Source organism: Leptosomus discolor, chromosome 2 (genome assembly GCF_034619465.1).
Source record: "Leptosomus discolor isolate bLepDis1 chromosome 2, bLepDis1.hap2, whole genome shotgun sequence".
Taxonomy (NCBI): Eukaryota; Metazoa; Chordata; class Aves; order Leptosomiformes; family Leptosomidae; genus Leptosomus; species Leptosomus discolor.
In genome coordinates, this window is record NC_141392.1 from 56,416,243 (window position 1) to 56,443,591 (window position 27,349).

The 27,349-nt window shown below is 47.8% G+C and overlaps 2 protein-coding genes across 2 annotated transcripts; one reads left to right on the top strand and one right to left on the bottom strand.

The window, feature by feature from the left end:
- The first annotated feature begins 802 nt into the window (after positions 1 to 802).
- LOC147416013 (A-kinase anchor protein 12-like) lies at positions 803 to 8,033 on the top strand. The gene is made up of 3 exons (XM_086460432.1): positions 803 to 878; positions 2,255 to 5,445; positions 7,980 to 8,033. Exons 1-3 carry the CDS (start codon positions 803 to 805, stop codon positions 8,031 to 8,033), a joined length of 3,321 nt encoding a protein of 1,106 aa, XP_086316558.1.
- A 2,415-nt stretch (positions 8,034 to 10,448) lies between these two features.
- On the bottom strand, positions 10,449 to 14,327 carry ZBTB2 (zinc finger and BTB domain containing 2). Its single transcript, XM_009957308.2, has 2 exons — positions 14,122 to 14,327; positions 10,449 to 12,110 (listed from the first exon to the last, which is right to left on the bottom strand). The coding sequence occupies exons 1-2, from the start codon at positions 14,325 to 14,327 to the stop codon at positions 10,748 to 10,750; spliced, it is 1,569 nt and encodes a 522-aa protein (XP_009955610.2). The 3' UTR covers positions 10,449 to 10,747.
- Between the last annotated feature and the right edge of the window lie 13,022 nt (positions 14,328 to 27,349).

Here is a 27,349-nt window from a genome sequence, read left to right on the forward strand (position 1 = left end):
GCCAGACCCGCCCGACCCCCGCAGGCGGCGGCAGCCCCCGTCGGTCCCGGCGAGCCGTGAGTGCCGCTGCCCGCCGCCCTCGCCCCTGCCGGAGCCCAAAGGCTGCCAAGCGCCCGCTGGGAGCGACCCTTTCCCCTCCCGTCCCGCAAGCGCTGCTGCTGGGCGGCAGGCCCTGCCCCGCCGGGCGGGCGGCCCTCCCCGCTTTGCAGGCTTCGCCCCGTCGCAGGGCGCTCGGGAAGGGCCGGCTCCTGCCGGGACGGGAGGCTCCCGCCGGCGGTCGAACGCCAGCACAGAGGCTGTGGCCGGCGTCGCTGTTCGGGGCTGCCCGACAGCCTGCGCTCGTCCTCCTCCGGGGCTGCACCTCGGGGGCTGACCAGCCGCGCCGCCGCGGAATCCACCCCGTTCGGCGTCGGCTCCTTCTGAGGGGAAGCGCTCCTGGTCAGCCCCGAGCGGCAGCTATTGAAAGGTACCTCTTTTCTTCTCCAGCTCCGCCGCCGGCTGCTCTTTAGTCGTGTTTCAGCCTCCCCCAGACCGCCTGGTCTGGGCGCTTCTGGAGGCGGAGTTCTTCCCAAAGGGGGCGCGGGCAAGCAGCATCGAGGGAGCGTCTGGGCAGGAGGGGGCCTCTGGCGCAGCCCCCGGGCCAAGCAGGGCCCGCTGCAGAGTTAGAGCCAACGGAAAGCTGGATCTTTAAACAAAAAGTAAATCGCTCTGGGGAATTCAGTGATGCCTGTACGATGGAAAGCTGTCCCCTGCATGCCTTTGGGCATTGAAGCAGCACCTGTAAACTTCCAAGAAAGGGGCCATGCCTTCTCCCGGGAGGTTGCTGTTTGACACTGGTTATTATTTCTTGTGTTTTGTCATCTTAGCGTTCCAACAAGGTTGGTCAGAGAGAAGAGTGCCTTGCACCTCAGGGCCTTGCACTTTCACCTGTTGCACTAAATCAAGGCTCAAGGATAATGTTACATTGAAATCCGGGCAGTATCCAAGCCCAGGAGTCTTTTGGGGTCTCGAATGCGCCATGGATTTTTGTCTTCACGTGTTGTCCTGTTCATCATCACGCATGTTCACCGCACAGTTATGCCTACAATTCTCGTTATAGGCAAGGGCAGTTTTACCTGCTCGCTTTTTGTGTTTCAATGGCAGAACTTAAAGGCTCGGTGTCCTTGTTCCTCTGTGCTTTTTCCCTCCCAAGCCACTTACTTGGGGCACGGGGAGCTGGCAATTTTGTGCTCTAAGCTGGACATGTGCTGGCTTCTTAAGTGCTGCATTTCAGGGGCTTTAATGTATAGGTCAGTCTGTGAACTTAGGCAGCTCACGGCCAGAGGGAGCAATCCTACTGAAATTGTCCCAGCAAGACGGAGAGGGTGGTTGCTGGTGTCCTGAAGGGAAAACTCAAGCGGTGCTCAAGAAAGAGATAACGCAGACACAGACCTGTGAGCGATGGAGGGCAGCATTTCACCTGCTTGCCTAGTAACAAGGTGTTTCGTTTTAAGCCATGTGGAATTGCTGCAGATGAGGATTCTGTCTGGCCATAGTGGTGATGTGATGGATGGGAGAATCCCGAGATTCATGATCTTTAAAACAAGTACGCTGTAATGTCAGTGCTTTGGGAGTTACCGGTTTTCAGAAACGCGGGAAATTTCCCGTGGGCATTTTCACATCTTCCTGTTCTCTTGGGACAGAGCTGTAACGTCAGCTTTTCTTTCTCAGTCATCCTTTTGGGTCAGCACAGGATTTTGGGGTTTGGGTTTATTTGGTGGTTTGTTCCCCCCCGCTCCACCCCCTCAGAGGCCCCTCTCTGCATGGAAAGGATACTGAGCTTTGCTTCAGGAAGAATTGGAGATATTGTTCTGTATATTCTTTGAGTAAAAATGGGATAGAAATAATATTTGTTTTCTCATATAAGTTTCCCTTAAAGGAAGAGAAAACAAAAGACCAAAAAACCCCTGCAAAAGAAGGAAGGAGAATGAGAGAGTATAAGCTTGAAAGGTGCCTTTGCAAATAAACTTTAGAAAGACCCGTACAACGATATGAGGAAGGAAAGGAATTATAGTAATCTTAGACCAAGAACTAGTCCTTCCAAAAAATTCATATTAGCACCTACAAGAGGCACACAGATAACAGCAAAAGTTATGTTCAGGAAAGTTTGATAAAAACGAAAAAAAAAACCACTTGCATCTATTTATATAAAGGTATAACACAACATTACATTGAGACAGAAAGTAACTGGGGGTTTTTGTCGTTATTTACACAGCTGGACAAAGAGACCATTCCAGTGTACCTTTGAAGGAAGACACCGGAACTATGGAGACAAGTTCCTCTGACTCGAGCACCAAGGACACTGCAGGTGCTGAGAAAGAGGATGCTCGTGCAGCTACAGAGTCGCCGTCTTTGGAAGAAGACGCAGAAGACCACGTGTCTGAGCCACCGTCTCATGATCTGGGGTTTAAAAAGTTTTTTAAATTTGTTGGGTTCAGATTCACAGTGAAGAAGGAAAAGACGGGGAAGTCGGAACCCGTTCAGCTGCTTACTGTAAAAAAGGAAACACAAGTCCCTGAAGGAGCTGCCGATCAAAAGGAAGGCAGCTCAGAAGAAACGGCGATGCCTGAGGATGGACTCTCTGCAGCAGACCCCACCAAAGACCCAGTGAACAATGAAAAAACAGAAGACGAACCTCCTAAAAGACCCGAAGCACATGAGATTTGTTCTCAGTCAGCTGCCTTAGCCACTGACACTGCATCGCCGTTAAGGAAATTTTTCACTCAGGGATGGACAGGATTTAGAAAAAAGAAGAGCTTTAGGAAGCCTAAAGAAGAGGAACTGCAGTCTCCTACGAAAGAAGAGGAGCAAGAAGAGGAGGGGGCAACATTTGCCACTGAAACTGGTGAAAGGGAGGAGCAATCCGAGTTGGAGAAGCAAGAGGGGGAGAGGAACGGGACAGCAGTAACTATCGAAGCGTATGAGAAGGGGCAAAGTGAAGGTGAAAAGCAGGAGTCAAAAAAGGCTGTGGCAGCCATGGGCGTTGAAGCAAGTGAGAAGGAAGAGCTAATCAAGCATGATGAGCAGGGAGAAGAAGAGGATGTGGCAGCAGCAGTTGTTAAAGGAAGTGCGAAGGAGAAAAAAGCTGAAGAAGGCGATCGAGAAAGGGAACTGGTGGACGTCTCAGAAGATCTTGGCAAAAAGGAAGAAAAATCTGAAGGAGAGAAAGCAAGTGAGGTGACAGAGAAACCTCTATCCCCAAGGTCAGTGGCGCTTGTTGTTGGAGTCAAAACACTCTCTGGAAAGAAGCATAAAGGCAAAAGAGAAGAATCTAAGTTAGGGGGACCGGGTGACCCAATTCAGCACTTACCAGGTTCCCCAGACAGCCCAGAGGAACAAAAGGGGGAGAGTTCTGCTTCTTCTCCTGAGGAGACGATTGAAATTCCTTCTTTGGAACAGCCTGTGGATGGCGTGCAGGTCAGTGAAAATGAAGATGCTGCATTTTCAGATGTGGAGCGAAAAAGAGACAGTGTTAAGCCCTGGGCATTGTTTAAAAAGATGGTGACTCCCAAGAAACGAGCCAGAAGAGCTTCTGAAAGTGCTAAGACAAAGAGCGTTGCAGTGTCTGCAACGGAAAACGCTGTGGTTGATGAAAATCGGGGAGAAATGAAAGAAAATGGGATGGAGCAGAAACCAGAGAAAGCCACAGCCGTGCCCAAAGGAAAGGTTGACAGCTCTGTGTCCTGGCGAGCTTTTCTCTGCGTAGGTTCTTCAAAGAAAAGAGCCAGGAAAGCAGCAGCAGCAGCAGCATCTGATGAAGACATTGGCCGTGAGCTTGGTCAGGAAAGCCCCAATGTAGAAGAGCCTGGACAGAGCAAAGAAACGGCCACAGATGCAATTCTTAGCAGTTCTCCAGAGAGCAATGAAGGACAAGGGAATTCTTCCCCAGAACAAGCTGGAAGCCCATCCAAAGGTGAAAGTCTTTCAATATGGAAATCATTTAAAAGGTTAGTTACTCCAAGAAGGAGGTCCCAAACCAGAATGGAAGAGAGAAATGGCGACTCTGGTGTGGGCTCTAGCCTGGAGCATTCCTCCTCAGATGATGAGCCTGGAGAAGGTGACTTGTGCATTCCATTTTGGAAACGTCTGCCTGGGCGTAGGAAGAAGAAGTCAGATGGAAAGCCAGAACCAACTGCTCCTAAAGAAGCAAGAGAAGGCCTGGCAGAAACGACTGAAGAAGATTCAGATATTCCAGCTGTTGTTCCTTTCTCTGAATACGAAGCAGCAGAGCAGGAGAAGATGGAAGCCCCACAAGCAGAAGCTGCTGAGGCGATGAGAGAACGAGCCTCAGAGCAACAGGGAGCAGAAAAATTAGAGGAGATCCAAGGAACGGAACAAGGCCAGGAAGGGCTGGTCCATGCAGTTCCTGTGACTGTTGTGGAAGGGGAAAGGGCAGTTACCAGTATTGAAGAAATGTCACCATCTTGGATATCTGCTGCTCTGACAGAGTGCATTGAGCAGGCAGAAGAAGAGGCAGAGAAGGAAACTGAGAAAACACTGGAATCCGATGATACTGTGGAAGAAGCAGAGTCAGCTGCAAAGGCAATGCCAGAGGCGAGAAAGGAGGTCAGCGATGACAGCACAGCCAGTGAGCTAGAGCTGACCTCAGAGGCAGTGACAGCTCTGGAGGAGACAGCAGAAGCTTCCTGCGCTGAAGAACCAGTGGAGGTGTCCCTTGCTGAGGAGACGACTGAGATGGTTTCTGCTGTTTCCCAGCTTTCAAAAACCCCAGATGCTACAGAGGAAGTGACACCTGTCCAAGAAGTAGAATCCACTGGAGAAAATTTGAAAGACTTAGACAAACAGATGCAAAAGGTTCTTCACAAAGCTGCTGAGAGAGTAAAGTCAGCAGAGGTAGAAGAGCTGGTTAGTGAAAGGACCATGAGTGCAACTCTATTTGCAAGAGTACAAGGAATTGAGTCAGAAGTGAAAGATGATGCTAAAGATGGGAGTGTTGTAGGCCAGGAAAGTGTTTTGCTGGAACAGTGCTTGGAAAAAGGAGCACACCAAGAGGATGGCCTCCAGCCCCAGGGAGGTGCAGGGAGCATTCAGAGCGAAAACGGAGCTGAAGAGAGTGTTCTCCAGGAAGGTTCAGGGAGAAGTGACCTGCCTGCTGCAATGAAAGGAAGCACAGAAGGATGTGAAAACGTAGAGGTATTGAGAGATGAAAGGCAGTGGCCGGCACGTGAAGAAGCAGCTGTAGAAAACCATGAAGAAAGCTGTGAAGGGCAGAGGACAGCAGAGGAACCTTCCTCACAGGCCAGAGACTTTCACAGCACCCAAGCAGTTACACCCAAGGAAGAGCCGTCTGCAAAACAGGAGCCTGCGGAAGAAGAGAAGCTGCCCGCAACAGAGCTGACAGCAGATGAGACGAGGGAGGAGTGTGTTCCAGAAGCAGAGACTGCAGTAAGTATTACACATAAGACAAAGGCTGATTTGCTAAAGGAAGAATCAGCAAGCGTTAGCTATTATGCCCAATTTAGAATCAGCCTGTGGCAGTATTGCTGTCAAGGGTCTTCCTCGTGAAGAGTGACTCCTTGTGTCCCTGCCGCTGCAAGCGTCGCGACTTTGTGCTTTGGAGTGCTCTGTGGCCCAGCGTGCCCAGGGCTCTGCTCCCTGGGGCAAGCCTGCTGCAAGGCAGGGGCTGCGCGAGTCCTTTCTGCCCCCTTTGGCCGTCCTGGGCAGCCCCTGGGGAGAGGAATGCTGTGACAGAAACGCTCTTTGCGGGGTGCAGCGCCTGCCCCTGTGAAGTGTACATTTGTGTTAATTTGCATTTTGTGTCTCTGGGTAGATTCCTAAGGTTCCAGGGAAGCTTCGGTTTTGTCCAAGGCAACAGACGTGGACTGAGCATGAGGAAGTCCTGCCAGCACCTCCTTTGGCACCAGGGCTAAAACACTGGCACTGCCAGGATGAGCAGCAGATAATGACAGCTGCTTAAAGACCACACTGAACTCTGCATCGTGGCACATGTGATTTGTTCAAAGGCATGGATGCGTAGACAGCATGGCAACAAGGCTCTACTGCATAGGAAGTACATTTCATCGTTTTGGTTAAATTTCATTAAAATATGTCATTTTTAATGGCAGGCTTGATAGAAGCCCATACTTAAGGACAGTCAGTTTCTCTTCTAGAGATGATAATGGATCACTTGGCAAATATATGTTAATGAAGCGTGCTGCAAGGCTTCTTGCTTGTTTCTGTGTTTTGTTCTGGTTTGGGTATGGGTGGGATTTCATTAGCCAGACAACAAGTCATTTTTACAAACAAAACCAAATGAACTAAACCAGTCCTGTAGAAATGGAAACATACTGCCTCAGGTAGGACAACAGCTGGGCTTTTTAAACAGCCAGCCTTTATCACCACTGGTAGTATATCACCTAGATTTCATTACAAAGTATGCTGCTGTAACTAACAGTGTCATATTTACAGTGTTGAAGTAGGAATGTTAACTGGAATTTGTTTTCTTTAAGTAGCATAAATACTCCTCATCATTCATAGCTATGAAGTACCTTACCACACGGAAACATTTGTCGACTTTTAGGAAGCAATAAATAACAGAGAATGACATAATTCCAAAATAAACTCTCCCTTAACTGTGTTTAAGATTAAAAGATGTGGAAATACAAACAAGGAAAAATACTTTAACTTGGTTAAGAATGAATCAATTTGGTCTTCAGTTGCTTGGTCCGAAGATAACTATAGACCTATATTATTTTCCAAAAAGGCAGAGTACCTAAAAAAAGTAATCCTGCCATTAAGCAGATTGGGAAAAACCATTGCAAGGGACTGTGATGCCACTGGGCACCATAGAACCTGCTCTTGTCTAACTAGGCTTCCTTTAATTAACGTAAAAGATTTTGCAACATCAAAGAAGTTATTTAAAGCAAACAGAAAGAAATTGGCTTTTTTTTTTTTTTTTTTTTTTTTTTTTTGTCTTGTGACTGACTACCTTTTGTGACTGAAGCTATTATTTTACGGGACTTGGAGCTGAAGAGCCAGAAAGCAGATTTTCTAAACATCAAGATAGCAACTTATGGCCCTGCAGTGTAAAGAGGAGCACAGTTTAAACTATTCCATGTTTGTAACACTAGTATCTTGTAACAAGAAGCAGCAGAATGATTATCAGACCAATGACAAATACAAAGCTGATGAAACATGTTGATTGATTGCAGAGGACTGCAACCTTCACTTTCAAAGGTGATGATCATCTGTTCTTTCTACTGAGCAGATAGATTTGTAGGTGTTCGGTACTTCTGGAGTCAAAGCAGAGCTGTCTTGTCAAGTGATGTGCCTGGGAAATTAACTTTGAAGTTACTCCTTTGGAAATACACTGGGGCTGAAGGTCAAGCCCACAGCCTTGAATGACAGCAGATTTCCACTAGTTATTCAGCAGCCCCTGCAAAGCTGTCTTCTTTCATTTGGAAAATTCACAACTTCAGCAGGTGAGCAGACTGAATGAGTAAGGAGCAACTCTGTCATGAATTTCTGAGTCAAAAGTACAAAGATGGAATCTGAGTTATCTATAACTGTAATCATAATTCAGGTGGGATTTAACAAAGAAGCTTGAACAAAACTATTGTTGTGTTGTAATTACCCAAATTCTCGATGCAGCTGGTAATAACCAGAATATACTGTACCAGAACAAAACTGCTCAGGCAGTGAGAGACAATGACTTAAACATCACTATGGAGCATCAGACAGTAAACTGAGTACTTAAAATAAACCATTATCATAGCTGAACACATATGAAAATAATCTCTTTATTGTGATTTTTTTTTTCTTTATCTGACAGTGTTATTTCTTAAGAATAAATACTAACAGGTGAAACTATCTCTGCTGAGCCTGCAATTTCAGGTTTCTTGCAGCAGCAGTGCTGTCACGACCAACTTCTTCCGTGGCTGCTTGTTCCCTGCCCTACGCTGCCCCATCTTTCTGGGCAGCACACTGGCTTGCGAGGCTACGCTGCCCGCCAGATGAGGGACCTGCCCAGGTGAGAGTCACTGCTTCCCACCCTCTTCACCCTGGATGCTGCCGGCAGCTACACTGGCTTCAGTAAGCCTCCTCCCTGCTCATTTCTGCCCTTGCATAATCCGTGAGTCGTCTAAAACCCTCTGCAGAGCTAAAATAGGGAACAAATTTGACAGAAAAAAACCCCATTTTTTAAGGCTGGTGGGTTTTCAGTGGAATCAGTTTGCTTGAGCTCATTCAACATGTAACTGAGCAAGCATCATGTTCTCCACTGGAGAGGTGAGAGCAGGAATAATGTAAGGACCCAGGGCTGCTGAATGTCTCACAAAAAATGGTGTGTGATACAACCAGCCACCTGGGGAGTTAAGCTAAACTGTCGTACTCTGCACTGGAGCAGAGCTGGAGCTCTGAAAAAAAAAAAAAAAAGAGCGTCTGACTAAGCAGTAACTAATGGCTGAGGCGGCAGCACCTTTAGTGGCTGTAGTCATTTTGGAAATGAACTCGTGACTATCCCCTAAACCACAGCTACCTTAAAAGCTGACCTAACCCTGAATTAGGAAAGATTTATTCTTTTGATTTCCTACTCTGAGAGCATTTCAGACTAAGTGAGGTGAAATAAAGAACATGTTTAAAGAAATCATATTGGAGATGAAGATCCTAAAAAAGTTTTTAAATGGGCAGCACTAAAATAATTCTGTAAGATGTTACTTTTTGTAACCTCAAAACACTTTTATACTTTGAAGTACAATCAATTGATTTAAAATCTGTTACTCTAATACAAGAGAGATAATAAACTCAACACCACTTACAATAAACTTTACAATAATTGTCATGTTATAATAAACTGGAAAAAAATAATATGTAGTGACTTTTTGTGCTAAATCCACTGTTTTAAGCTTTAGTAAGGTATTTGTTCATCTGTATGATGGAGGTTTTAGTCTGATAAACCGAATACATCCCTTGACTTTTAAAACAATTCAGTAAGAGCACTTTCAGAAGATCAAAACCAAACAGTGTTTCACCTTCAACTCAATAAATCATACCGCATTTAATTCAGTTTTTATTCAATGAAATGATGTATAAAAACTTACAAATCTGAGAACTTAACTATACACAGAAAGATGATACTCAGTTTAAACGTATACACAGAGAAGAGCTGTGGTTTGTGACTCGCCCTCTCCCGCCCCTCCCCCCAAAACACACACTGTCTCCATTTACGATGGGGCACTTACTCTGTCCACTCACACCTTCTGTTGGCCCAGTAATTGCTCAGTGGGCTTCATTGCTGCTGTCAGTTTAGGTTTTTAGGCTACCAGCAAAAAAATCTGGGCATCTATATAAAATAATAAGAATCAACAACTTGATTTTTAACACAAGGATGCAGTGCTACCATCAGCAGTAACTAAAACTACAGAATTCACCCTTTCAGTTTTTGCAGACTTTGTCTTGGCTTTGAAAATAACGGGACTCTCACAGAGCAGAGTTTGCCAGCCAGCACTACAGATTCACTTTAAAACAACCGTGATCCCCTGTTGCTAGAACGTCTCTGCACTTTTTCTTCCTCTTCACTCATGCCATTAGCCCAAATGAAATCATGGACATTCCTCGCCTGAGTAAGGCAATAAAGCTTTTCTCTCTCCTTTCATCCAGAATGACTCGAAGCTATGGCTAACAACACATGCGTGTGCTGCACTAACGATGGTACAGTGCTCACCAGTATGTCACTTCTCTAGTTTCCTTTGTAGCTTGGGTGACAACACTTACCTATTAGCTTCTCTTCAACAGGCCAATAAAAATGCACACAGCTCAGGACGTTGTAAATTTGTTTAGAAACAACCTGTGCTCTGACTAGTTTTGTCAAACAACTAAAAGGCTCGCTGCGCTGCATCTGAGATTAGACGGCCAGTTGCTTGAAACGGATGTGTGCATTTATTTACCTGTACCGAACATACACACAAAACACTTTCTATATATATATATATAAATCTTTATACATATACAGTATTTTTATATATATATATATAAAGATTGCCATCACATTATTATTACAGCTACTTAAGTCAAAATTTGACTAAGTAACTACTTTGCTTGACTCAATGATGCTATCTGAAACAGATACTCAAAGGCATATGTGAAGGAAAACATCAGGCTAAAAGAAACCCAACACCCTCAGCTCTTTTTAACTCAACGAACAGAGATTTTTGCATTCATTAAGAAAAGTTCAGAGGGTTTCAAGATATCAACTTAATCAACTTGCACGTGGACTTCTAAAAAGCATGGTGTTTAATTTGCCAGATCTTCTCGGAATGCCTTTCACCAGGGAAACCTATATATATATATATATTCTTCGCTTACCAAACTGATACTCTGTTTCTCATTACACTCATCATTGTATCTAAATACGCTTTTAAGCAATCTAAATTTTGTTTAAAATCTATTAAATTTGGATTAACTAATACTATCAACGTAGTTAGCTGGATTATTTTTTTCACACGTTCCTTTGTATTAAAATCAATTATGTTGTGGTTTGATGCAAGAGCTTTTTGTTTGTTTTGGTGGGAGAGGCAAAGTCCAACTTCCTAACGTGCCAGTACAGTTCTGGTTGCTGAAGACAAAAGGTGGGAAGAAGGCTGGTGGAAAAGATGGCAGGGGTAAGTGAGGCAAGAGGTGGGGGGAGGAAAAAATTGATTTAATAAAAAATGAGTAAAGAAACTTTAAAAAATTGATATAGGTTTCACATTCAGTCTAACAACACTGCTTCCTGCTCCTTTTTGATGGAGGCTAACACTGCATTATCAGTCTCTGTGGCTTCTGTGTCCCCACCACCTAGCAGAATGGAGCGATCTTCTTCTAGTGTAAAGACAGAGTTTTGATTTTGGCACGAATGTTTGACTACTTCATTGGGAGTCGAAAACGTTTTGTCACACAAGTTACATTTGTAGGGCTTGTTGGTCTGTACTAGCATGTTGTCCATTTGACTGCCTTCCTCAAAAGTACAGAGTTCCAGAGTCTGTTTGTCCACCATCGTGTACGTGTCCATGCTCTGGTTTAGGCACACGTGTCTGGCAGCCTGGTTAGCCCTACAAAAGCTTTTGTCACAAGTGCTGCACTTGAAGGGCTTGCCAGTGTGTATGTACATGTGCTCCCTCCAGTGGCTTTTCTGAATAAATTTGCGACCACAGATGGAACATTCGTATTTCCGTCTTTTTACTTCCCTCTCTTGATCTGCCTGCTCCAAGTTGTCTATGTCTGCAATATCAGAGGGAGGCGGTGTCTCTGACTGCTGCTGCCCATCAATTATCGGGGAGTCCGAGATCTGCTGCAGCTCACTGTCACTAATCATCCCTGCTTCAGGCACTTCCACAGCATCTTTATCAGCTGTGTTGTTACAGAGAGACAAAGAAATATTACTTTCTCCCTGCTGGCTAGACGTGAAGGGAACTCCCGTGTGGATCTGCAGGTGCTCACGCAAACTACTTCGCAAGTTGAACCGGCGACCGCAGAGGTGGCAGGCATAGTATTTCGGGAAGCTTCCGTTCCTTTTCATAATGCTTGGCTTGACGTGTGCTATTGTGAGTGAGGCAGGCTGTTCATCTGACGAAGATGCTTCCATGTTGGCCTCCTCTCCTGCAGGTGAATTATTACCAGCAGCAGACACCAATTCTGGAGATAAAGAAGATGGCAATGGGTCAGCAGTGGACATATTTGTCCGGGTCACTTGTGGCAGAGTTGGAGCTAACTGTGAGAGCTGTGAGCCTTCAGAAACCTGCTCTTGGTTCATCCGTGATGTCTGTGGCCTTGGTTCTCGCCCGAGTTTGTCGGCTGCTGACGTAACCTTAGTGGGATGTCTTATCTGGTGATCTGCAATCTGGATGCCATATAATGAAGATGCTAATGGAAAAACTTGATCCGGGTGAGAAAAAGTTCCCTGACTTGCAAGGCTGGCCTCTTGAATTAGTGGATATGCATGCAGAAACTTTATTCCCTGTTCTAGTCGAACTGGGTCAATGAGTTGCGGTGCCATCTTCCCAGTGTACATCAAATGCAAGAGATAACTGAAGATATCTGGCTGTATGTCAGTCGCTTTCAAACGGACACATTCACTGAAAGGTGAAACAAAATGATCAGTAAGAGATAAGGAAAATGTTTTTTACCAGATCTAGGTTATTCAAGCATTGATAAAAATCAGAGGCATCTATTAAATTCAAAAGACAGAATCTGCAATAAACATACAGAAATGCTTTAACGTAAAAGCTGACCTTATGGGCCACTTGAAAGATGACACTTTTTTTCCTCAGGGCAGTAACTGGCTTGAAAGACAAAGCTGCTCCATTGCAATCTACACCTTTCTAAATTGCTGTTATGTTATAGATTTGTTGCCACATATTAATACGTTTTGTAAATTGCAAAGGTATTTTTCCCTTTTTTTTCAGTTGGATTCAAACACGTCTATAGCTAAATTAAAACCTGCTAGCACTGGACTCTAAATTCGCAAACCATTAAACTTTTCTCAGTACTTAGCCCTGAAAACACCTAAAATTCATGTGGCACTTGCCCGTTTGGCTTTTATGTCTTACTCGTGTTTACAGCTACAGTTCTGCAAATGTGTGGTATCACCTTGTCTCAACTGCATTACGATCCAGAAACCATGCAGGACAGGGTGTGAATCCCCTGAGGATCTGAGGCAACAGGTGTAGCCTGAGCACACCTAACCCGTGGCAGCCAGGCTCCTCACAGAGCAGAACGGTAGCTTCTTTCCTTGAACAGGGAGGAAGACACAGCAGCACCAGCGGTGCGCCTGATCAGGCTAACAGTCCCCTGGTCAGAGCGCTCAACAAAGGGAGACACTTTGTTCTGCAGTGCCCTCTTCAGCCTAACGGGACTGAAACCAACACCACCCTCCAGCTGAGAGCACGCCTTATGCATCAAGCTTTAGGATACTCTGGACTGAAACACCCACCACTCCTCCGGCTGAAGCTGGATCTCTGTGCAGAAAGAAGAGAGGAAAGGTTCACAGAAGAAGAAAGAAAATCAGGAATATCTTGGTTAGGGCAGTTAGCTAACAGGAGAGGATCTGGGATACTAATAGTTTTTCAGAGTTATTGTAGCTCTTGTATTAAACACACATTAAATAGAAGACAGAAGTCCAAAACCAGACGTGACTGCACGCTGTGGGCTGAACGTTCTAACCACAGCAGGCTACCAAGCTAAGCAGGAAATTATAGCCAATTCTTCCATTTCTTGAGGTGCACCCTTCTTGAGCTCTCTCTCTGACTGCTTTTGAATTCAGATATATTACTCAAAAGTAAACTTTGCAGTGCTGTCTTCCAGAGATGACTCGGTACTCTTGATGGAGCATCAAGACAGTCCTGTCTCAGAAGTGCAAATGCACCTCTGTCCTTGATGTTTACTTTTGGCTAAGAACTCTTAGCCAAAGAGTTATGAGTTTCACTCACTTAACATAAACTTTTTAAGATAGTTCAAATAATTGGGAAAACAAAAAGACCAAAAAAATATTTATTTTTAATGTCTTACGCTTCCGTCATCTTTTCAATGTCTTCCATGTAAGGATGCCCGTAAAAAAAAACAAAAAACAAAAAAAAAAAAAAAAGGGAATAAACACAGAAACACAAACCCCCTTATTTTCCACCACTATGCAGTATTTTATTATTTAACTGAATTTGGTAAACTGTAAAAAAAAAGGAACTTATTAACCTCTTTCATAAGTCTATTTCTCCAAATCTCCTAGCAGATACTTACTGGGTTGTATATAATGTTATGGAAATGTCAAGAACAGTGCCAAGACAGAGTAGAGGATAGTGAGGGGGGGAAGGAAAGTGCAAGGGTGAAGACAGGATCCCTTAAATATTCAATTCTAGGAATTCTATGGTTTTTTAAGGATAAAGAACTTGTGCTAAATTATAACATTAGTGTTAATGACTCACAGTTCAACTTTAACACATTTTAAAGTGAGATTCTAGTTTGCAGGTAAGACTGGATTCCTTACATCACAGCAAGAAGCAAAAAGAACATTTTCAGGTTTCCAAATGTTGCTAGATCTCCTTAGCTTAGCTAATGAAACAACATTTAAACAGTGAACCTTTTTATAGTTACCTGGTTTGATGTACAAACAACATCTTGAAGTAGTTGGAGAAAGAAGCGAGGACCGACTTGTGTGCCTTGAAGTAGACATCACCGATGGCAACTGTGCAGTCACACAGGAATCCGAACTCTCTCTGAGCATTCAGTTGCTGCAGCAGAATAAGTCCATGGTTGGCCAAATCCATTTTTTCACACTCTGAAAGGCAATTGATTTCCATGTAAAACTTAACAGCAGATGCACAGATGAAACTGTAGCTGTCTCTTAACACATAGTTCCCTCTAATATCCGTACGTCATGCTTTAGTAACACCTCTTAATCCCAAGCTACTGTGTAAATGGTATCTTACACGTAGGCAAGGATCTCTGTTTCATGATGGGCAATGCGACCCAGAAAGGTGCAAGAGATTTGCCGAGGCTTAGAGCAAAGGAGAGGCAGGACTAAAGAGTTCTGAAAAGACATGGGGGGGTGGGGAACTTGGATATAGAAATATAAATAGCCGAACGAGAGGAAGAAATATTAGTAAGAAGTAAAACCACCTAATTGTAATGGGAAGAATAAAGTATTTTGGCTGCCACTTGTCTGTTCAAACAGGAAAAATCTCCCTCTTGATATCAGTCACCCTCACCTAAGTGGGTGGGAAGAGACAAAAGCAGAACCCAATAAAAGACAAGTTAGATACTTTTAATCTGAATTTTCAGTGTCTCTCTCTGTCTTTTACCTAAAAGTTATGTGTTCATCCAGCTGAATCCAAACCCAACACTAAATAATTAGGCATTTCTGATGGTTATGCCCCCTCCCGGGAAACACCAGATACAAACCTGGGCCTTCCCAGGCCGAAACAATTAATTCACTTTAGGTATTGGCAAGCCCTGTCAGAACAGGAGGGGCCAATCTTTTCACCCAACAACTGTTTATGTACTTATTGAGATCAGCTACAACAGCCTGCGTGCCGGCATGCCACACGCTTGCTGAGCAAATCAAGAAACCCGAGGGGTGAGCGGTGCGGTTCTGCCCATCTCTGGCCGTCGCACAAGGTGACTAACGGTGAAAGGCAGCACCAAGCTGAGCCCCCCTAAATCAGCACCTCTGCAGTCCCCCCGCCGCCCCCCCCCCCCCCCCGCCATTCCTTGTACCAGCTGCTGGAGGGTGCCCTCAAAGAACTACCTAAGAGCTATAAACTTTTTCTCAAGGGTTTGAGAGCAGCCTTGGAAGGAAGAATTGGTAACTTTGGGAAAAAAAAAACAGTCAGAGAAACACACTAGGACATTTGCGTCTGGTTGGGTGGATGAATACAGGGCTAGTAAGATCAACAAGCGGATACCAACTTAACCCAAACAAACGGAGCTTTGAGCAGAAAAAGTGAAAGTATGAAGTAATGCAGGTCTGTATATAGCCATGTAAAACAGCAAGAGAATTCAACAAAATTCCAGGGCAGGTTATGCCCAGAGCAGTGGAGATGGTCTGTGAGCAGAAAAGAAAGAGAAGGTCAAACCAGAAGTGGATCAAAAGCAGTACATTTATAAAAAGACTTGGTTTTTTTTTGCCTCTGAACTGAATAGGAAGCTATTGAAATTTTAGGCAAGGTAAAAACAGCTTGTTTCTTCTATGCATTAAGTGTGGCTTTTTGGGAAAGAGAATAGAAGTGTATTCCATATGTGCCAATATGTTTAGTCACAGAAGAAACAAGCATTTCTACTTGCTGGACAGCGGAGAGCGCCCTCGCGTCTCAGCCAATAACCAGGCTGACCAAACGCATTCCTTTGCATTCACATGAGATCAAACTTGTTGGAGTCAGGGGTGTAAGGGCAAAGAGAGAAATACAATTTGAGATACACTTGATTATTTTCTTACAGTTAACAAGAGAAAAAAAATCAGGTTTCAACTCTCTCTAGGTCCATGCTCTCCTCCCTAAATTACTGTTTGGAGAATTATGTTTGTACAAACACTACGCTCAAATCCTCTCCGTCTCTCCAAAAGTGGGAATACTTGCTATCAGCAATAACAAAAATCATGTTCATCGTTATTTAATCCTGCAAAATGTTCCATGCAGGTAGACTTTGTGATGTTATGGAAAACACACACTAGATGTTGTTGGTTTTTTTTTTTTTTTCCTGTAGCTTTCATTTAGATTGTTCAGTGTGCTCCATTTTTTAATTCATCAGTGCTGAGTCTGGTTTGTACTTGGACAGCAAAACTTGTCAGGCAGAGCAAGCCATCGATGTGAGGGAACTCCAAGCCAGAGAGGCATTCTTTCTAGTTATTATCATCCTAAGTTTGTTTAGCTTATGGTTTCACCCTTATCCAAACAGCAGTCACTGGGGCAGCTCAAGCTCTTACCCTCCATCAGAGACACAAATTAATCTTCTCACAAAACGATCCAGTGGTCATACATGTGTACAGCACTACGTTTTTGTGTTCATCTGAAAGATATTTAAATGCTTGGAACTGAAAGCACTGGAAGAGTTACACTCCAAGGACATTACACGGCAGAGGAAAAGAGGAGGAAAGCACTTTGTTTCTTTTACAAACAGGAGGGTACGTTACAGGTGTGCGTATGTTCAGGAGTTTTACCCTTAGCTAAATAAAATGACGATTAACACCAGCAAGGCTGTATTTTAGTGCTGACCGATTCAACAACCGTGTAAAAAGTATTTTTTGCGCCCTGAAATCCCACAGGGACAGTCCTTCCAGCGTACGGCTGACAGGCTGCCCTGGCCCAGCTTCATCGCAACTTCGGAAATGACCGAATTTGCTCAAGGGCGGGTGAAAAACCATGCGAGGGCGAGTCCTTCCCGAAAGCGCACGTTTATTTCGGAAAGCGCGGAGGGAAAAGCGGCGGGCACAAGCCAGGGACGAGCGTGGGAAGGAGCCGGCGCCGCACGGCGGAAGGGGAGAAACGGGCCGAGGAGAGGAGCGCCGAAGCCGCTGGGCTGGAGGAGCCCGGCTGTGCTGACGGGAAGCAGCCGCCGGCCTGGCTCAAGCTCGGCCCGCCGCTCCCCGCTCTGCCCTCGCACACCCCCGCGGGCCACAACCCTCCCGCCGAGCCCCGGCGCTCCTTCGGCGGCGCAAGGCACCGGCCCGGCCCCCGCCGCTCGCAAACGCCCCCCACCGCCTGGCAGCCTCCGCGCCTCCGGAGCGACTGCCGCCGCCCAGCAGCGGGCTGCGCGCGCCCCCGCCCCCAGCGGCGGGCAGGCGGCTGCCGGGAAACCGCGCTGGGGCCCAGACCGGAACGGACCCGCCCGCCGCGACGGGAGCGCGCGCTCCAGCAGCAGCGGCGGGGAAGGAAGGGGCGCGCGCCGGCGGGACACTCCCGCCGCCTGCCGGCGCCGCTCGCGGCGGGGGGGGGGGCGTGGCCTGCCGCCCGCCCTCTCCCCCGCCCCCCCCCCCCCTCGTCCCCGGAGTCACGCTCGGCCTCTGTGGCACAGGTGACGGCGCCCTCCCATTGGCCGCCGGGGCGGAAGGCCGGGTGGCCGCGCGCCGCTCTCACTGGCTGCGCCCCGCCCCTCCTCCCTTCTCTCCGCCCGCCCCCCCCCGCCTCCCCGCCCCCCCCGCCCCCCCGCGCACGCCACGCGCGCACGGACGGACGGAGACGGCGCGAGACGCAGCGCGAGCGGAGCCGCCAGGGCGCGCGAGACGGGAACCGCCGCCGCCGCCGCCGCCAGGGCCGCCCAGCCTGCCGAGGAGAGACAGGCGGGGCCGCCCCCTCCCGCGCCGCGCGGCGTCCTCCTCCCCCGCCCTTCCCTGCGCCGGATGCCGCCCCAGGGGGGGCCGCCCCGCCGCGGGCGGGCGCGCGGGCCCCAACCGGCCGAGCCGAGCCCGGCGCCGGGCGGCACCGGCCCCCTCCCTCTCCCCCCCCCGCCCCCTCCTCTCCCCCCCCCCCCCCCCCCGCCCCCTCCCTCTCCCGGCACGCGCCCACCCCCCCCCCACCCCCGGCCCGGCCCTCCCCTCCCCTCGGCGCGGGCCCATCCCCCGCCGGGCTGTGTCCCGGATGGAGCCGCCCGGCCCGGCCCGGCCCGACGGGGGTTTGTCAGGAGGCCAGGCAGCCCCAGCGGCGCCAGGCGCGGCCCTCCTCCTCCTCCACCGCCCCCCTCGGCCCGCCGCGGCGCGGCCGGACCCCGCGGCCGGGCGCCCCTCGCACACAATGAGGAGGTAGGGCCGAGCAGGCCCCGCCGCGCCCCCGCTCCCGTCCGCCCGCCCGCCGCCGCCGCCGCCGCCTCAGCGCGGGCCTCGGCCGGTGCGGCGGGGCCGGGCGCACGTGCGGGCGGCACCGGGATCCTCCGCGGTGCGCGGCGCGGCCGGTGCTCACCTGAGGGGCGCGGGCCGCCGAGGCGCCTGGTGCCGCGCGGGCCGCCGCCGTCTCCGCGCCCAGCAGCAGCAGCAACAACGGAGTCAGCGCGGCGGCGGCGGCGGCGGCTTTTCCTGTCCGGTTACGTTAGGGTCACATGACCGAGAGCGGAGCACAGAGGCTGCAGCGAGGAGCCCCCGCCGGGGGGGAGGGGAGGCGGCGAGCGCTGTGGCGGCAGCAGCAGCAGCAGCAGGAGCCACCCAGCCCCCGCCCGCCCCTCCCTCCCCCGCCCGCCGCGCGCAGCGCGGGCCGCACCGGCGGGACCGGCCCCGCCGCCGCCGCCCTCCTGCCCGGCACCCCGGGCCGAAAGCCTTCGCGGCGGGCGCGCTGCCCCTTTAAAACTCCCGGGCGGTGGGGGCCGGTGCAGCCTCCCGCCCCGCGCCGCTTGCTGCCAGCGCCCCTCCGCCGGCCGGGCTGCGGAATAACGGGCCGGGCAGCTGCTGGCTTCTCGGTGCGGGGCCGGGACCGGGCGGCGCTGCGTTCGCTACCGCCTTCTCGGCGCTCTGCCGGCCTTGCCGCGGCGGCGGAGGCTGCCGCTGCCCGGTGCCGCCGGGGGCGCCCGGCCTTGGCGCCGGGGGGCACCGGTCGGCCCCGGACGGGCGGTGCTTGGCGGCCAAGCGAGGCTCGGGGCGGCGGGGGCGGGGTGCCTTCGGGTTCTCCCCCTGCTCTCCCGGGGAGAAGCGGCGGGGGCAGGTGCATCCCTCTGCTTTCCGCGGAGCCACCGGGGAGACGGGGACAAACCGGCGGCTGTGGGAGAGGAGCGGACCGACGGGTGCGGGACGCAGTGTCTCGGGGCTCTCGGGCACGAACTTTGTGAGCGGGTGTCCCCGTCCCCCTGGCTCCTCTCCAGGGGCCATTTATAGTAGGTCTTCGTTCGGTGCTCCGGCGAGGGGGGGCTGCGGGGGGGCGGTCTCCGTGAAACTGACCCGGGCATCTCCGGTTGAGCTGCCGGGTGGGAGGTTTCCAGTTCGCTTCTCAGAAGGAGCGATTCAGAGCACGGAAGTGGAAAGGTTGGGTTTGGGTTTTGTCACTTTAGGTGGACAAGTTATTTGAACTGAGTGTCTTTAACTCGCCTTTTTAAGGGAGGGATGTGGAAGTGCTCTGTAAAAATCACATCTGCAGCTTTGCACAACGACGGGTTCGGTTGCGATGGAGTGCGGAGGGAAGGCAGCTGCAGCCAGGCCTCGCTTTAACCGAATCTAAGGCGTGCTATAGAACTCATGGGCGCTGATAAAACTGCGTAAATACGTGCACCAACGGACACTGTGATACACGAAAAAATTGTCAGTTTTGCAAAAGTTACTAACTCGGGAATTGTTAGTGTGGAGCAGGGAGGCGGTCTTCTGCAAGAGGCCGGGAAGTCCCTGGGTTATGGAAGGGTGAGCCTTGGGTCATGGAAGGGTGAGCCCTGCGCTGGGCTCCAGCGTGGTTTGTCAGAGAATCGGTCTAGGCCCGGCCCGGCCCTGCGCCTTGCTGTCGGGTGACACCCGCTAGCTGGAGCAGAGGGACGGACGAAATCTCTTTCAGAGAGAAACTTGGTGGTTGTTGAAAACCTTGTGGGAAGGTGTTTGGCCAGCAATAGTTAAAGGGGGTTCCTTTGCACCCCTGCCCCGGGGGGCCTGCTTCTGCTGCCGTTAAGTACGCTTTGTGTTGTTCACTGGGAACAGCACGCTACAATGTCAACGACTTGAGTTAGGTCCGGATTATGATTACCTTTTATAAGGTACTTAGCTAAGCAAGCTTTTAGGGTGGCTAGCTGTAGCTGGGATGGTGTTTCCACAGTCATTAACTAAGATGTGCTGTGAAAAAAAGGCTGAAGTTCTTTTAATTTAGAGTCTTGACAGCAGGTGTGCTGACAGGGGGAGGAGTTGTCTTGTATCTTGTCTGGTTTGTGGATTTGCAGATGATTGCAGTCATCCCAGGCTATTGTTATGGGGTATGAATTGATCAGGGACTAGACCAGCTTTATATGAGTCTGTCTCTCACTGAAGTTAATGGAAGTCTTGATAGACACAGCCTGAGTCTGTTTGCATTATATAGCTCATTAATATTGATTTATTTATCCAAGGTAAGCTGCACTTGAAAACAAACTAGTTAAGTCCTAAAAAAAATGACCCCCAAACCCAACGACTTACTTTTAATTTGAGTGGATCTGAAAGCTGATTGTCTGCTGCTGTTGCAGTGCTTTGAGTAAAGCAGCTGAACAGAACCTGCCCCTTTAGGACCTGCCCCGAGTACCTGTGATGTGCTGAACTACAGGGGACACGGTTTTTAACAGCGCTCCGAGTTCTGCTGCGTGAGCCTGTGGCAGAAGTTTACAGAGTGTATTTAACCAGTTTGCTTGGCAAATTTTTTCCCTGTACATTTTCCTTGCGATCCAGCTCTGCAAACTAACTGTGAAGGAAAGAGTAGATGGACGTTTGAACTCGAGATGCTCAGTAGTGGATGATTTGTCTCATTCTCACGGAAGATGGTGAAAGTGATATAATTTTAATTAAATTGAGTGGGCTACTTAGGAAAACCAGTGTGTTTCTGGCAGATGTCTGGCAGGCTTTGTGGCCTGTTTTTTCTATGTTGCACTTGAGTACTTCTGTGTTGGCATTCCTGTGGGACTCTCCTCTGTGCTATCTCTGAAACAGGAGAAAAATTAACTTAGTTATGGGTTTTTTTTATTAATAGCTTGTAACTCAGCTTTAAAGCACCTTTGATTGGACTGCAATACTTAAATCCAGTAATAATGCCATTCTTAATTTAGAAGTATGCTGTCTGATTCAGGGCCCGCTGGAATCTGTAGAAAGGTTTCTGTGTGGAGTTTAATGCTGCCAAATGTCACACCTTTTGTGCTGACTTACACCCGAGATGTCACCTGTGTCACAGGGAGCGACAAGCAGTTCATCTGTTGCATTTGGGACACCTGACTTAAGATGGAAGTAAAATTTTAGATTCACGTCTTATCTTTTGAGGTATTTTTTTTTTTAACAGTTAAAATCCATGCAACAGAAATAGTAATTAAAATCTATACTTGTCTCCTTAAGTGGTATTATTGTGCTTTTAGTTTTTATATGCTAATTTTCCCCCTGAGTTTCTTGAGGTACTTGTTTAGGATTTCTTTCCTAGTTTTATGACTTTTTGAAAGGACTGTTCAGACTGATTCAGGTGTTGCTACACACCTTGAGAGCATTCTTAGTTGTGTTGCCATTGATGATAGGATCAGTCCCTAGGTTTTTGGTTTTGCTTTGGTCTGTGCATACCCAAATTAAAGGCAGGATTTTGTCTGGTAAGATCATATTTTGCATTGTAAATGAGCATACTGCTGATGATTTAAGTGTTAATAGGATGATGAAAGTGTCTGCTAATCTGAGTAAAAATTCACTTGAGCAGTGGGAGGAACTTGATCCAGACCCAAGTCCTGTAAGCGGGTCTTTTTGATAGAGTTCAGTTGAAGTCTGGAGTGGAATAGCAGATTTTTTTATCGTTATAGTCAAAACCTTAACCGCTCTAGTGATGTTAATCAGGCTCAAACTGCTAAGATTTCCAGTGAGTTTTCAAATTTCTCAGACTTTTTGAAAAATAAGAGAGCAGAGTCCCTGTGGTGAAGAGCTCTCTGCTCCCTGGGGCACTGCTGACCCACTCCCCCAGGACAGGTGCTGGCTCTGCCGACGTTGCAGGGATCTGGGCGTTGCGTGTCCTCGGCAGTGGGCGGGAGCCCTTCCCTGGAGGTGTGGGGCACGGTGTCCACCTTGGTACCACTGTAATAAAATGTGAGTTTATATCAATGCTGTAAATCTGCTTTATTAGCACAGCTGCCATTTCTAACACTTCCACTTCTGATTTATGTTGGTGAGAAGGCTCGGTGGGAAGTGCGACAGCTGCAGGAGCTTCTCGCTAGATGAGTCAATATTGTGCCTCTGATAGTCTCCAACCTTTTCGTTCAGGGCTATATCTTTCCTCCCTGTTAGGGTTTTTCACGCGCTCGGTCCAAATCTCGCTCATCTTTCACAGTGTTGGAAGCACGAAGCACTTAAAGGTGATCCCCAGGAAAAACCCTGACGTAAGGGTACAGCAGCAGTTGTGGAGTGGCTCTGCCTGTCTGCACCTTGGCTTCCTTGTCGCAGGGAGGCTGTTGGGGTACATTGTGATAGGAGAGTGCTCAGCCCCCAAGTGAAGTATATCTGAGCTGTTGCGGTCTTGGTGTGAGTGGGTCTGGTTGTCCTAGAGGTGAGGGAGAGCTGCGGTGTGAGCTTCTTGTTGTGTAGGCTGTGCAAGGTGAAAAAATGAAGAAACAGATTTTTGCCATTCCATAGGCTAAGCTGTTCTTCTGGTATCAGTATGTGAGTTAGGAATTGTTCCTACATCTAGTGACCAAAGCTTTATCAACAGGTAGTGAGTAGCTGCAGTCTGGGGGGGAGGGAATCCTTTTGTTAGTACAACACATGTCATCTAAGGAAATGGTTTAACTGTACGTATAGAATTTTTCTTGTTAGGTGTCTCAACTCCATAAGGAGTTGCTGCTGTAACTGAACTGGCAGAGCTGCAGGGTAGATTAGTCCTCTACTTTCTGGCCTTGCCTTAGTCCCAGATTAGCCTGTTACATGGGCCTTGCTTTTAAACTGGAAAAGTTCAAATGTGACTGTATGTTCTTGGCTGGAGTGACATTTTTAGTGGAGCATGACTATGAAGTCACAGTAATAGGTGTACTTGCATGTTTTGTTTTTCTTAGAAAAAAGGATTTGAACTGCAACTGTCCTGAGTGCATTTTTGAAGGCCAGGCAGGTGAGGTATGCTGTAGAGAATGGAGCTCTAAATGTAAATGAAATGGTGTCGATACCATGTTTACATTACTGTGTAATATCATCTGAATGGTGACTTTGAGATGATGGGACACTTAATAAACAGCTTGGAATAAATAGTGAGTTTGTCAGCATTGACTCAAGCTTAGTTAAGAAAGTGTTAAAAAGTATTTGGGGGACAAAGGTAATTGGTGATTACCAGTTTGGTAGTTGTGTTTCTCTGGTTTGGAGAACGTATTTTGTGAATGGCTGGAGCTTGGAGACGGACATAAACAGGCAAGTGAATGAACACAGACAGAGAAAGGGTGATATGAGCTGTAGCTGTGATGCCTTCAACAGCTCAAAATAGTGTGAGGGGAAAAAGCACTTGTTGTTTTGAGTCTGTTTAAAGCATCAGAAATGGGGATTGTTGTCATGCGACATCTGTGAGGAGAGGTCTGTCCAGCTCTTACTCTGCCAAAAACTTCGGGTAACCCCAAACTGTTGGAATTAGTTTTCTGAGATTGAGCCACTTGGGTTTTATGCGTAGTACCGAGTGCACAGGTGATGTCAGGCAGTGTGTTACTGGCAGGCACTTGGGGGATCAGGAGGAACAGGTTACCTCATACAGTGTATAGGTATGGCAAAATAATTTTCTAAGGCTGACAAAGATCTTTGCTTTCCTGCTGATTTAAAGAATTACAGTCTCTCAAACATCCTTTTCCCAGCTGGGGCTACATACATTGCAAGACACCTTTTTCCCCTGCTAGATAGTCAAGACAGACAGTTAAGCTTTCTTTCCCCCCCCCCCCAAGACTGTTTTGGGCTGTGGTTTTGGTTTTTAAGCTCCTTGCTGTATCTGACTACTTGGGACTCTGCATATTTCTTTTTTTTTTTTTTTTTTTTTGGTAGTTGTCACACTAGATTCATAAACCAGCCTGTAGGCAAGGATAATGAGACTCTTGGCAGATGTTGGCTGCTGTCCTGTGAAGGAAGGTGGTACATCACAGCTCAGCAGTTTCCAGCCTGTAGACTTTCCTTGGACAGTCTCTTGGTGGTCTGGGGAAGAGTGCCTGAGAAAAGCAGACTGGCAAACTCAGTACACCAGTGCCTTTTGCAATTTCTAAATTGGTCTATCTGTGAAGGGTCCATAAATCGGGAAAGGTTCACCACAGCCCTTACCAGTACCAAGGGCATCCCATGGTGTCTTGTCTTAATGTCCTGTACATTCCTTTACAAGATGACTTTGTTACTCGGCTGTCATTAAATAGCCAAGTAATAGTAAGTAGCATTTAGGTGGGGACAAAGTATCTGGCTTTTTTTGCCCCTGGTGAAACTTTGAGCTGAAGTTTGTTCAGTTGCTGGGACGAAAGTAGGATGGAGGAGGAGAGACTTTCCTGCAAGTTTTAGTGTTCTTGCATTTTTCAGGCAGGTGCTTGAAGTTGGTGAGAATGTCACCCCTCTCGTCGAAGCTTGTATGTGCTGGCTGGACCCGAGTACACGTTATTGTTGCAGAGAGCTCCAGGGAGGTGTCCTGTATGTGCAGTTGCTCATCCCACGAGGCAGGGCTAATGCACTCAACAGCACAACGGAGAACAGGGACTGGCGCCGTAGCCAGTAGAGCTATTGCCCCACAAAAACGGGACTGGAAGGCAGGAGTCCCCACTCTCAGCATTCTTTGCCGTTTTACAAATAGTCATGACAACTTGCCAGATCAAGTTATCTCTTAAGTTGTCCTTTACCTCATCTGATGAAAAAAAGCACAGATGGAAGCAGCCTGCACAGCTGGGGTCCTTGTAAAGGGTGGTCTAGCAAGGTTCCATATGAATGGAATTTTGGCATTTAGTCTTAATTTTGTTAAAAAGGTTAAAATTTTAAGAGTTCTGGATATGCTAGGATTCCTCTCTGGTTTTCCTTGTATATTCTGTATTTATTGCTATTGCATCTTTTTCCTCCCAGCTGACCCTTACTGACTAGAACAGAGCCATGTGGCAAAGACTCCAACTGTGCAACCTGTGCGGTGAAGATGGTTCTTCTCAGTTACACCGTGACGGTGGGTGGTGGATGAGGCAGACGAAAGATGGGTGCGTTCTCGCAGCCAGGGCAGTTCTGTGTTGCTTCTGGAACTGGAGTCTTACCTTGCCTCTGCCATGAAACTTCCCCCTGGTCAGGCCGTGTGTACACTTGCACAGGGTCCCCCCCGAGATCTCCAGCTTGAAGCAGAAACAGAGGGCTGCAGGCGGGGAGAGTTTCCCAAGTGCTGTCATGGTGTGAAAGCTCCAGTTCAGTTCTCGATGCACTCAACTTCCCAGCTGGGTCCTGGCTCTCTGTGTGTAATAGTGAGAAAGTTCTCACATTGGAATTGTACGGTTAGTTGCCAAACCATAACCCCCTCATACCTTGGTGCAGCTGCCAACAGGTATGTAGTGAGAAAGATGGATACAAAGCTTTACTGTACAGTTAGGGCTTAGCTGGAGCCGAAAAACCACAAATAGCCCCTCAACACAGTAAATGGGGCTGGGGGCTTGGTGGAGAGAGCGTGATTTTTATGGCTGTGGTTTTATGTGCAGATATCAGCTGATTTAAGGTTTCAAAAGTAACTGTGCTCCTGTTGTTTTGAGGTGTTTGACTTGGTAACTTTTAAATGCAGTCCCAAGACAGAACACTTGGGATAATCAAGCCTAGACAATGCTTTTAAAGAGCACCTAGGTGTCCTCAAATTACTTTGTTAAAACCATTTTTCCCAATAGATGCCGCTGGCCTGCAAATTTACATTTTAGCAATTTAGCTGCAATACTGAAACATGAAATGTGAGATGAACAGGAACTTAGGTTCTTGAGCGTTAAGTATTACACTCAATTGGGAGAAAAAAAGCCAATTCTTCTAAAGGGGTGAAAAATGTTTGCCAGAAAAATTACAATTAAAATGTAACCTAATTCTCTGTGACTGGACTTAAGTGGTGCTTGGTAAGTTTTTCTGCTGCCCAAAGGACCCGATGTACTGTTTCTGTAATAACCCTGTGCAAGTCAGGAGATGGGTGCTGAGGAGCTGTTCCGCAGTGCACTGTACAGCTTTGTCACCGAGCTGCTCTGCTGACTGGTTCACTTCCCCGAGCGGGGCTGATGGGTCAGACCCACTCAGCAGTGCAAGGAAGATGTGAGCTGTCCCAGAACCAAGATCTGGAGCCCACTCTTAAGAGGAGCTGCTGCTTCTGAAGAGGCTCCCATGGCACTGGGAACATAATTTATGGCAGAAGGATGAGTGTGTAGTTGGATGTTTTTCCTAGCTCTACCTGACTTCATTCTCTTCCCCATCACGTACGTTTGATGTATTCCACAGGAGTCTAGTATCACACTTGGAAACACTGTTTGTGGGTGAAGAGAGAACAGTAAGTTGCTGCAAACACGGCCACGCTTCTAGCCTGAACTTAAGTCATTGTAGCTTGTTAGTGATGCTTTAGGAGCTTTTAACAAAATCGTAGGTCATGTTCCTGAAGGAACAGAGAGGGCTAACCTGACTTTGAGGAAGGTGATAACATAGTGGATAAAACAGTGAAAACAAGTTTAGAAAGAGAAGTGGCTGGGGAAAAAAAAAAATCCTCTCATATGAGTAAGTGCTACCATTCTGGAGATAGATAGCAGTCTAGGGACCTGCAGATTAGGAATAAGAGGAGAAAAAAAAAAAAAAAAAAGCCCCACACCACAACAAAACAACTTTTTCCTTAGAGGTTAATTAAGACATCTTACCCTGTGCTCACTGCTTGCAACTTGTGTGTGCTGATCAGAATCAGATAGTATGATAAGGCAGACAGTCTAGTAATAGAAATTTTGTGAACCTTAAATAGTTTATTGTTCTGCTACAGCTTCCTGTGACTTCAGATAAAGTTCAACTGGTTTCCCTCACTGAAAAACCTTCTAAATAAATGTATTCCTGTACAAGCACCTGAACACCTTTTTGTGATGGGGCAGAACACACCATTAAAGATACCTACCAGGTATATTAAAGTCATTAAAGGTAACTTAAGGAGAACAAATAGCAGTGCTGTTCCCAAGCTTGGGACCGCATCACTGCTATGCAAGAAGGAGTTGGGGAAAATGAGGGAAAACGTCATCATTTGTTAGAAAT